This window comes from Eucyclogobius newberryi, unplaced genomic scaffold (assembly GCF_026437365.1).
Source record: "Eucyclogobius newberryi isolate DKJ021-1_F unplaced genomic scaffold, fEucNew1.0.hap1 SCAF_31, whole genome shotgun sequence".
Taxonomy (NCBI): domain Eukaryota; kingdom Metazoa; phylum Chordata; class Actinopteri; order Gobiiformes; family Gobiidae; genus Eucyclogobius; species Eucyclogobius newberryi.
This window is the reverse complement of record NW_027315957.1, coordinates 343,532-356,031: the sequence shown is the minus strand read 5'-3', so window position 1 is coordinate 356,031 and position 12,500 is coordinate 343,532. Positions and strand designations below refer to the sequence as shown.

The 12,500-nt window shown below is 43.7% G+C and overlaps 2 protein-coding genes across 2 annotated transcripts in view; one reads left to right on the top strand and one right to left on the bottom strand.

Annotated features, from left to right (window-relative positions):
- rnasekb (ribonuclease, RNase K b) overlaps positions 1–6,208 on the bottom strand; it is a 9,289-nt gene extending 3,081 nt beyond the window's left edge. The window contains exons 1-3 of the mRNA XM_072461762.1: positions 5,953–6,208; positions 2,350–2,432; positions 708–813 (exon numbers count right to left, since the gene is read on the bottom strand). Coding sequence (XP_072317863.1) covers positions 708–813; positions 2,350–2,432; positions 5,953–6,030 — 267 coding nt within the window. The 5' untranslated portion in view covers positions 6,031–6,208. The remainder of the gene's footprint in view (positions 1–707; positions 814–2,349; positions 2,433–5,952) is intronic.
- A 2,141-nt stretch (positions 6,209–8,349) lies between these two features.
- The window catches only part of bacc1 (BPTF associated chromatin complex component 1), an 8,531-nt gene continuing 4,380 nt past the window's right edge, over positions 8,350–12,500 (top strand). Inside the window, exons 1-3 of the mRNA XM_072461757.1 lie at positions 8,350–8,674; positions 10,307–10,401; positions 10,484–10,585. Of these exons, the coding sequence (XP_072317858.1) occupies positions 8,654–8,674; positions 10,307–10,401; positions 10,484–10,585 (218 nt within the window). The 5' untranslated portion in view covers positions 8,350–8,653. The remainder of the gene's footprint in view (positions 8,675–10,306; positions 10,402–10,483; positions 10,586–12,500) is intronic.

The following is a 12,500-nucleotide window of genomic DNA, read 5'->3' as shown; positions in this document are numbered from 1 at the left end:
CGTCTGGTCTACGTCTGGTCTACGTCTGGTCTACGCCTGGTCTACACCTGGTCTACACCTGGTCTACGTCTGGTCTACGTCTGGTCTACACCTGGTCTACGTCTGGTCTACGCCTGGTCTACGCCTGGTCTACGTCTGGTCTACGTCTGGTCTACGTCTGGTCTACGTCTGGTCTACACCTGGTCTACACCTGGTCTACACCTGGTCTACGTCTGGTCTACGTCTGGTCTACACCTGGTCTACGTCTGGTCTACACCTGGTCTACGTCTGGTCTACGTCTGGTCTACACCTGGTCTACGTCTGGTCTACGTCTGGTCTACGTCTGGTCTACGTCTGGTCTACGTCTGGTCTACGCCTGGTCTACGTCTGGTCTACGTCTGGTCTACGTCTGGTCTACACCTGGTCTACGTCTGGTCTACGCCTGGTCTACGTCTGGTCTACGTCTGGTCTACGTCTGGTCTACACCTGGTCTACGTCTGGTCTACGTCTGGTCTACGTCTGGTCTACACCTGGTCTACGTCTGGTCTACGTCTGGTCTACGTCTGGTCTACGTCTGGTCTACGCCTGGTCTACACCTGGTCTACGTCTGGTCTACGTCTGGTCTACACCTGGTCTACACCTGGTCTACACCTGGTCTACACCTGGTCTACGTCTGGTCTACACCTGGTCTACACCTAGTCTACGTCTGGTCTACACCTGGTTTGTACCTGACACAGAGACACGGCTCCCACGGCGACGTAGATGCCGGCGGCGATGAAACAGTTTATGGCAACTTGAGAGTAAAGTCTGTAGATGTTCTGAGGAGGCTCCTTACTGCAACAGAGAGAAGGTTTTAGGTTCCACTCCCCGTGTGTTCATGTGACTGTGGTGAACCAGGAGGTTTTAGGTTCCACTCCCCGTGTGTTCATGTGACTGTGGTGAACCAGGAGGTTTTAGGTTCCACTCCCCGTGTGTTCATGTGACTGTGGTGAACCAGGAGGTTTTAGGTTCCACTCCCCGTGTGTTCATGTGACTGTGGTGAACCAGGAGGTTTTAGGTTCCACTCCCCGTGTGTTCATGTGACTGTGGTGAACCAGGAGGTTTTAGGTTCCACTCCCCGTGTGTTCATGTGACTGTGGTGAACCAGGAGGTTTTAGGTTCCACTCCCCGTGTGTTCATGTGACTGTGGTGAACCAGGAGGTTTTAGGTTCCACTCCCCGTGTGTTCATGTGACTGTGGTGAACCAGGAGGTTTTAGGTTCCACTCCCCGTGTGTTCATGTGACTGTGGTGAACCAGGAGGTTTTAGGTTCCACTCCCCGTGTGTTCATGTGACTGTGGTGAACCAGGAGGTTTTAGGTTCCACTCCCCGTGTGTTCATGTGACTGTGGTGAACCAGGAGGTTTTAGGTTCCACTCCCCGTGTGTTCATGTGACTGTGGTGAACCAGGAGGTTTTAGGTTCCACTCCCCGTGTGTTCATGTGACTGTGGTGAACCAGGAGGTTTTAGGTTCCACTCCCCGTGTGTTCATGTGACTGTGGTGAACCAGGAGGTTTTAGGTTCCACTCCCCGTGTGTTCATGTGACTGTGGTGAACCAGGAGGTTTTAGGTTCCACTCCCCGTGTGTTCATGTGACTGTGGTGAACCAGGAGGTTTTAGGTTCCACTCCCCGTGTGTTCATGTGACTGTGGTGAACCAGGAGGTTTTAGGTTCCACTCCCTGTGTGTTCATGTGACTGTGGTGAACCAGGAGGTTTTAGGTTCCACTCCCCGTGTGTTCATGTGACTGTGGTGAACCAGGAGGTTTTAGGTTCCACTCCCCGTGTGTTCATGTGACTGTGGTGAACCAGGAGGTTTTAGGTTCCACTCCCCGTGTGTTCATGTGACTGTGGTGAACCAGGAGGTTTTAGGTTCCACTCCCCGTGTGTTCATGTGACTGTGGTGAACCAGGAGGTTTTAGGTTCCACTCCCCGTGTGTTCATGTGACTGTGGTGAACCAGGAGGTTTTAGGTTCCACTCCCCGTGTGTTCATGTGACTGTGGTGAACCAGGAGGTTTTAGGTTCCACTCCCCGTGTGTTCATGTGACTGTGGTGAACCAGGAGGTTTTAGGTTCCACTCCCCGTGTGTTCATGTGACTGTGGTGAACCAGGAGGTTTTAGGTTCCACTCCCCGTGTGTTCATGTGACTGTGGTGAACCAGGAGGTTTTAGGTTCCACTCCCCGTGTGTTCATGTGACTGTGGTGAACCAGGAGGTTTTAGGTTCCACTCCCCGTGTGTTCATGTGACTGTGGTGAACCAGGAGGTTTTAGGTTCCACTCCCCGTGTGTCTGTGGCAGAGTGGTTAGCCCGTGTACACATGAACATAAACTCACTCTTCGTGGATGTCTTTCTCGCTGAACGGCACGTCTTCGATCAGAATGGCAGATTTGGCGCTGAAAAAGATCCCCAGCATCGCCTGAAAAACAGACAAAGTGAGAACCAACGCTCATCGTCACATAAAGGCCCTGGTCCTGGTTTAGACTGGTCCTGGTTTAGACTGGTCCTGGTTTAGACTGGTCCTGGTTTAGACTGGTCCTGGTTTAGACTGGTCCTGGTTTAGACTGGTCCTGGTCCTGGTTTAGACTGGTCCTGGTCCTGGTTTAGACTGGTCCAGGTTTAGACTGGTCCTGGTTTAGACTGGTCCTGGTTTAGACTGGTCCTGGTCCTGGTTTAGACTGGTCCTGGTCCTGGTTTAGACTGGTCCTGGTTTAGACTGGTCCTGGTCCTGGTCCTGGTTTAGACTGGTCCTGGTCCTGGTTTAGACTGGTCCTGGTTTAGACTGGTCCTGGTTTAGACTGGTCCTGGTTTAGACTGGTCCTGGTCCTGGTTTAGACTGGTCCTGGTCCTGGTTTAGACTGGTCCTGGTTTAGACTGGTCCTGGTCCTGGTCCTGGTTTAGACTGGTCCTGGTCCTGGTTTAGACTGGTCCTGGTTTAGACTGGTCCTGGTCCTGGTCCTGGTTTAGACTGGTCCAGGTCCTGGTTTAGACTGGTCCTGGTTTAGACTGGTCCTGGTCCTGGTTTAGACTGGTCCTGGTCCTGGTTTAGACTGGTCCTGGTTTAGACTGGTCCTGGTTTAGACTGGTCCTGGTTTAGACTGGTCCTGGTCCTGGTTTAGACTGGTCCTGGTCCTGGTTTAGACTGGTCCTGGTTTAGACTGGTCCTGGTCCTGGTCCTGGTTTAGACTGGTCCTGGTCCTGGTTTAGACTGGTCCTGGTTTAGACTGGTCCTGGTCCTGGTCCTGGTTTAGACTGGTCCAGGTCCTGGTTTAGACTGGTCCTGGTTTAGACTGGTCCTGGTCCTGGTTTAGACTGGTCCTGGTTTAGACTGGTCCTGGTCCTGGTTTAGACTGGTCCTGGTCCTGGTTTAGACTGGTCCTGGTCCTGGTTTAGACTGGTCCAGGTCCTGGTCCGGACTGGAACTTACTTCAGTCCAAGTTCAATACTACTATACTATAGTACTTTGTCTTCCAAATACAACAAGTACTCTCAAAATCACAGCTAATTATTGGCCGAGTTTGACATTTGTAAAAAGCAGAAGTTGCTCATTTTAGCGTTTAATCAAATGTTCCCACTTCAGCACCTAAATACATGTACTTGATACTAAATACATGTACTTGATACTAAATACATGTACTTGATACTAAATACATGTACTTGATACTAAATACATGTACTTGATACTAAATACATGTACTTGATACTAAATACATGTACTTGATACTAAATACATGTACTTGATACTAAATACATGTACTTGATACTAAATACATGTACTTGATACTAAATACATGTACTTGATACTAAATACATGTACTTGATACTAAATACATACATGTACTTGATACTAAATACATACATGTACTTGATACTAAATACATGTACTTGATACTAAATACATGTACTTGATACTAAATACATACATGTACTTGATACTAAATACATGTACTTGATACTAAATACATGTACTTGATACTAAATACATGTACTTGATACTAAATACATGTACTTGATACTAAATACATGTACTTGATACTAAATGCATGTACTTGATACTAAATACATGTACTTGATACTAAATACATGTACTTGATACTAAATACATGTACTTGATACTAAATACATGTACTTGATACTAAATACATACATGTACTTGATACTAAATGCATGTACTTGATACTAAATACATGTACTTGATACTAAATACATGTACTTGATACTAAATACATGTACTTGATACTAAATACATACATGTACTTGATACTAAATGCATGTACTTGATACTAAATACATGTACTTGATACTAAATACATGTACTTGATACTAAATACATGTACTTGATACTAAATACATGTACTTGATACTAAATACATACATGTACTTGATACTAAATGCATGTACTTGATACTAAATACATGTACTTGATACTAAATACATGTACTTGATACTAAATACATGTACTTGATACTAAATACATGTACTTGATACTAAATGCATGTACTTGATACTAAATACATACATGTACTTGATACTAAATACATGTACTTGATACTAAATACATACATGTACTTGATACTAAATACATGATACTAAATACATGTACTTGATACTAAATACATGTACTTGATACTAAATACATGTACTTGATACTAAATACATGTACTTGATACTAAATGCATGTACTTGATACTAAATACATGTACTTGATACTAAATACATGTACTTGATACTAAATACATGTACTTGATACTAAATACATGTACTTGATACTAAATACATGTACTTGATACTAAATACATGTACTTGATACTAAATACATGTACTTGATACTAAATACATGATACTAAATACATGTACTTGATACTAAATACATGTACTTGATACTAAATACATGTACTTGATACTAAATACATGTACTTGATACTAAATACATGTACTTGATACTAAATGCATGTACTTGATACTAAATACATGTACTTGATACTAAATACATGTACTTGATACTAAATACATGTACTTGATACTAAATACATGTACTTGATACTAAATACATGTACTTGATACTAAATACATACATGTACTTGATACTAAATGCATGTACTTGATACTAAATACATGTACTTGATACTAAATACATGTACTTGATACTAAATACATGTACTTGATACTAAATACATGTACTTGATACTAAATACATGTACTTGATACTAAATACATACATGTACTTGATACTAAATACATGATACTAAATACATGTACTTGATACTAAATACATGTACTTGATACTAAATACATACATGTACTTGATACTAAATACATACATGTACTTGATACTAAATACATGTACTTGATACTAAATACATGTACTTGATACTAAATACATGTACTTGATACTAAATACATGTACTTGATACTAAATACATGTACTTGATACTAAATACATGTACTTGATACTAAATACATGTACTATGAGTAAGAGTATTCTGTTACTTTACCGAACGATGCTCAGTTCAACACGATGAAAAACACACTTTCTTTAACCCAGAATAATCGTAGTTTCGTGTAGTTTACTTTTAACGACTCTTTAATACGAAAATATAAAAGACACTAAATGTAAAAGTCTGCAGAGTGTTCATCCCTCTGATTGGACGAGCAGAATACGTCACGCTTTAAGGTCACGTGACACCGCGGTCACATGATCCGAGTGGAATAGAACATTTAGTGAATCTGTTTGAATTCTGCAGTAAAACTAACGTGTCGCGGACTAAAGCGCCGTTCACACCGCGGCGCGAGGCCCGTGCGGGATCCGTCTATTTCCCGGTGACGTCTCAGTTCGACGTCCACCGCGCGCCCGGTAAACGGCCCCGAGGCCGCCGAACACCCGCATCAGTACCGCGCGTGCAAAGCAGACACAAGTCCCGGTTCCGTCCCGCGCTCACCAACATGATGACGCCCCAGATGCTGATCACGATCCCGCACGCCGCCATCTTCGGCCCGCAGAACAGCAGCGACGCCATGGCCCGGTCCCGCACGGTTCTAAGGCCTCCGCACGGTTCTAACGCCTCCGCACGGTTCTGACGGTCGTGGTGGTGCGCGGGAGGGGCTCGGTTCTGTTCGGATTCTTCTCCTCAAGGACGTCGCTGAACGTCGCGGACACGGGACAGGACGCGCGTGAGCTCTGAGTCAGCTGACCGCCTTCGGGAACACTCGTGAACACTCGTGAACACTCGCTGTCAAATGAAACCAGAGCAGCTCGTTGTGTGCGGCGGCGGCCATCTTGTGACGGTCAGTATTAGATCAGACCCCCGCTGACTCACGGAAGTCAGAAATGGCTCCAATATGGCGGCCCAAAAAGACAATTATTATAAGGCGGCCCTCGATACGCTTCAGACACTGGGTCAGGGTTAGGGTCAAGAGAGCGGACCGGTCCCCGCCATGTTGGGGCCAGTAACTTCCGTCTCGATCGCCGCCATGTTGGAATTGTAACTTCCGTGAGCCAGCGGGGGTCTGATCTAGACCTAACCATCTTGTGACCCGTCATTTCCGGGTTTCACATGACGTAACAACAGCTGATTGGCCAAAAATGTTGAATACAGTAATATATTTATTATTATTATTTATATTATATATACTGACTTAACCATGTGCAATACCGTCATATTCATGTGCAATTACTGTGCAATTCATGTGCAATTACTGTGCAATTCATGTGCAATTACTGTCGTGATCACATACATACGTCATAAGGCGCTGGTACAGCTGGCAGCCCGGTGTAAACACTCTCTCTTCTTTCTCACACTTATTGTGCTTTATCTCCTATATTTTGTAAATATAGTTAGTATATTTTTTCTATTTTACTGTACGATAGGGACACGCGCTGGAATAGTTTTTTAATTCAACTGTTTTTGACTTTTTTCGGCTGGATTTGAGCGTTTTTCGTTGCGTTCGTTGTGTTGTTGTGACGTGAGCTAGCTCCGCCCCCCGCGCCCTCCGGCCGCGCTAAAGTACGGCGTGTCGTCGGTACACGTTTATATACACGTTTATATACACGTTTATATACACGTTTATATACACGTTTATATGAAAGAGGAACTTCACGAACGATCGGGACACGCACTGGAATCGCTTTAAATTAACTTGTTTTGACTTTATTCGGCTGGATTGAGTGTTTTCGTCGTGTCGTTGCGATGTGTCTCCACAAAGGAGGAACTCATGAAACTGCTGAGAACAGTCGTCTTACCCGGAGATCGTCACGTTATCCCGGCGCAATACTGACCTAACCTAATACTGATGTGCAATTCTGTCATATGTGCAATTACTGTGAAATTCATGTGCAATCCATGTGCTGTCGTGACACATATTCATGTGCAATTACTGTCGTGATCACATGCAATGGTATTTATTTATTTATTTGTCTATGGGAGTTTTTATTTATTTATAGGAGATCTTCTACTGAAAGTGTTTTTCAGACTTCCTATAAGTGATCTGTTCTTCTGGATCTACCTCTGGATCTACCTGCGTTGCACCAATGAAATTTCCTCATGTGGGACAATAAAGGAATATCTTATCTTATCTTGCAATGGTATTTATCTATTTTTATCTTTATTATTTTCCCCTCCATCCCTTTTTGGGAAATGGGAGTTTTTGTTTATAGAAGATCTTCTACTGAAAGTGTTTTTAAACTTCCTATAAGTGATCTGTTCTTTTCCTCTGGATCTACTGCGTTGCAACAATGAAATTTCCCCATGTGGGACAATAAAGGATTATCTTATCTATATATGCAAATAAAATAAAAATGGATAAAATGCTGATTTTTGCTGTAACACAGTGGATTTGTGGCTCTAGTTACAAGTGAAAATTAGTTTTTTTTTTAATGTAATTTTATTTTATTTCCCCCTCCATTCCCTATTAAGAGAGGAGTTTTGTTCATCAGAGGTTTTTGTTCATAAGAGTTCTTCTTCTATTAAGAGTGTTTTTGAAACTTCCTATAATCTGTCCTTTTCCTCTGTTTCTACTGCAACAACCACATGTCCCTGTGTGGACAACATGTCCCTGTGTGGACAATATGTCCCTGTGTGGACAACATGTCCCTGTGTGGACAACATGTCCCTGTGTGGACAACATGTCCCTGTGTGGACAACATTAAAGGATTCAATTAAAAGTTATGAATTTACCTTTTGAATAAAATACTGGTCAAAACAAGGCCATAAACCCAGAGAAAGAGTTTAAATGAGTCTTTCACACTCACAAGATGGAGCTGGTTACCATGGTGACGTTACTCTAGCTGTATTTACGTCACACTCGGGTCCCCGCAGGTCCCGCCTCCTCTGTGATATCAGCCAATCACAGCGCGCCCTCCGGTGCCCGTTCTCTTTTGTAGCTTTGTGGCTAAATAGCATCAATAATCACACATTAATGCGACATTTAAAAGCCCAACGTGGAACATACCGAAGATTCTACTTAATTAAAAGGGTTATTTAGTTCTAATTAAAAGGGTTATTTAGTTCTGTCTAAATGGGAGCGAGTTAAAGCGCTAAAGGGAGTTAGCATCACAGAGGCTAACGCGGCTAACGGCGCCAGTCCCGCTTTTTCTCCTAAACTTTTCATTTTTACAACGTTTAAACTGTGATTGTCGGCGACATGACGTCTGCGTCTGCGAAGGTGGGAAAACTAAACCTTTAATTTCAGCTTTTGTTCAGAAATAAGTGAAATATTGTTAGTTTGCGTGAGGTTTGTGCAGCAGAGGATTTTGAACCGGAAACACAACAAAGCCATTCTGAGAATGTCTCTACGTTTAAAAGAATTATTCTGCTTGAATAGAAGTCAAATCCGTGGTTTATATATATATATATATATATATATATATATATATATATATATATATATATATATATATATATATATATATATATATAAGATATACCAGGAAAGACGTGCCCGGGGTGAATGAATAAACGCGCTGTAAATGGACGGAAGTGTAATAAAGTTCTCTATTACGTAGTTCAGACTTTACATTAAAACTGCGCGTGGTTTTCAAGGGAATTAGAGCCAAAAAAACTAATAATATATAAAATAATAATATAAATGATGTATAAATAAGTTTAGCAGAGAGAGAGATGTGGGAGCGGGAAAGTTCCATAGTGCAACTTTAGTGTAGTGGATTGATGGAGCGGGATCTAGTCGAAGAGGATCTGGTGGAGCGGGATCTGGTGGAGGAGGATCTGATGGAGCAGGATCTGGTGGAGGAGGATCTGGTGGAGGAGGATCTGATGGAGCAGGATCTGGTGGAGGAGGATCTGGTGGAGGAGGATCTAGTGGAAGAGGATCTGGTGGAGGAGGATCTAGTGGAGCGGGATCTGGTGGAGGAGGATCTAGTGGAGCGGGATCTGGTGGAGGAGGATCTGGTGGAGGAGGATCTAGTGGAAGAGGATCTGGTGGAGGAGGATCTAGTGGAGGAGGATCTGATGGAGCAGGATCTGGTGGAGGAGGATCTGGTGGAGGAGGATCTAGTGGAAGAGGATCTAGTGGAGCGGGATCTGGTGGAGGAGGATCTGGTGGAGGAGGATCTGGTGGAGGAGGATCTAGTGGAGGAGGATCTGATGGAGCAGGATCTGGTGGAGGAGGATCTAGTGGAGCGGGATCTGGTGGAGGAGGATCTGGTGGAGGAGGATCTAGTGGAGCGGGATCTGGTGGAGGAGGATCTGGTGGAGGAGGATCTAGTGGAAGAGGATCTGGTGGAGGAGGATCTAGTGGAGCGGGATCTGGTGGAGGAGGATCTGGTGGAGGAGGATCTAGTGGAGCGGGATCTGGTGGAGGAGGATCTAGTGGAGCGGGATCTGGTGGAGGAGGATCTGGTGGAGCAGGTTTATGGACTACAGAGTGTTTAGTTTCTCTGCTCCGTTTTCATGCAGTTTCAGCTCAGTTTGAGTCATAAACATCTTCTCCACTTTTGAGTTTAAATTAGCCGACGATTATTTCAATAATAATAATAATAAAACAGGTCAATTTGACGTGTGTTGTGTGTTGCAGTTTGACGTGTGTTGTGTGTTGCAGTTTGACGTGTGTTGTGTGTTGCAGTTTGACGTGTGTTGTGTGTTGCAGTTTGACGTGTGTTGTGTGTTGCAGTTTGACGTGTGTTGTGTGTTGCAGTTTGACGTGTGTTGTGTGTTGCAGTTTGACGTGTGTTGTGTGTTGCAGTTTGACGTGTGTTGTGTGTTGCAGTTTGACGTGTGTTGTGTGTTGCAGTTTGACGTGTGTTGTGTGTTGCAGTTTGACGTGTGTTGTGTGTTGCAGGTGGGTGAGATCTTCTCTGCAGCCGGAGCAGCCTTCTCTAAACTGGGCGAGCTGACGATGCAGCTCCACCCGGTGTCCGACTCCAGTCCTGCAGGGTGAGCGAGCCGGACAGACACTGACCAAAGGCCGAACGCTCTGGACCCGTTTGACCCGTGAAGCTGTTTTTGTTTTGTCCAGCGCCAAATGGACCGAGACCGAGATCGAGATGCTGCGATTGGCCGTGAGACGCTTCGGAGACGAACTCAACAACATCAGCGGCGTCATCAAAGAGCGAACTGTGTGAGTCAAACTACCACGTAACAAACGGAGTCAAACTACCACGTAACAAACGGAGTCAAACTATCACGTAACAAACTGAGTCAAACTACCACGTAACAAACTGAGTCAAACTACCACGTAACAAACGGAGTCAAACTACCACGTAACAAACGGAGTCAAACTACCACGTAAAAAACGGAGTCAAACTACCACGTAACAAACGGAGTCAAACTACCACGTAACAAACGGAGTCAAACTATCACGTAACAAACTGAGTCAAACTATCACGTAACAAACTGAGTCAAACTATCACGTAACAAACTGAGTCAAACTACCACGTAACAAACGGAGTCAAACTATCACGTAACAAACTGAGTCAAACTACCACGTAACAAACTGAGTCAAACTACCACGTAACAAACGGAGTCAAACTATCACGTAACAAACTGAGTCAAACTATCACGTAACAAACTGAGTCAAACTATCACGTAACAAACTGAGTCAAACTACCACGTAACAAACGGAGTCAAACTATCACGTAACAAACTGAGTCAAACTACCACGTAACAAACGGAGTCAAACTACCACGTAACAAACGGAGTCAAACTACCACGTAAAAAACGGAGTCAAACTACCACGTAACAAACTGAGTCAAACTACCACGTAACAAACGGAGTCAAACTATCACGTAACAAACTGAGTCAAACTACCACGTAACAAACGGAGTCAAACTATCACGTAACAAACTGAGTCAAACTACCACGTAACAAACGGAGTCAAACTACCACGTAACAAACGGAGTCAAACTACCACGTAAAAAACGGAGTCAAACTACCACGTAACAAACGGAGTCAAACTACCACGTAAAAAACGGAGTCAAACTACCACGTAACAAACGGAGTCAAACTACCACGTAACAAACGGAGTCAAACTACCACGTAACAAACGGAGTCAAACTATCACGTAACAAACGGAGTCAAACTACCACGTAACAAACTGTGAGTCAAACTACCACGTAACAAACTGAGTCAAACTACCACGTAACAAACGGAGTCAAACTACCACGTAACAAACTGTGAGTCAAACTACCACGTAACAAACGGAGTCAAACTACCACGTAACAAACTGAGTCAAACTACCACGTAACAAACTGAGTCAAACTACCACGTAACAAACTGAGTCAAACTACCACGTAACAAACGGAGTCAAACTATCACGTAACAAACTGAGTCAAACTACCACGTAACAAACGGAGTCAAACTACCACGTAACAAACTGAGTCAAACTACCACGTAAAAAACGGAGTCAAACTACCACGTAACAAACGGAGTCAAACTACCACGTAAAAAACGGAGTCAAACTACCACGTAACAAACTGAGTCAAACTACCACGTAACAAACGGAGTCAAACTATCACGTAACAAACTGAGTCAAACTACCACGTAACAAACGGAGTCAAACTACCACGTAAAAAACGGAGTCAAACTACCACGTAACAAACGGAGTCAAACTACCACGTAAAAAACGGAGTCAAACTACCACGTAACAAACGGAGTCAAACTACCACGTAACAAACGGAGTCAAACTACCACGTAACAAACGGAGTCAAACTACCACGTAACAAACGGAGTCAAACTACCACGTAACAAACTGTGAGTCAAACTACCACGTAACAAACTGAGTCAAACTACCACGTAACAAACGGAGTCAAACTACCACGTAACAAACTGTGAGTCAAACTACCACGTAACAAACGGAGTCAAACTACCACGTAACAAACTGAGTCAAACTACCACGTAACAAACGGAGTCAAACTATCACGTAACAAACTGAGTCAAACTACCACGTAACAAACTGAGTCTAACTACCACGTAACAAACTGAGTCAAACTACCACGTAACAAACTGAGTCAAACTACCACGTAACAAACGGAGTC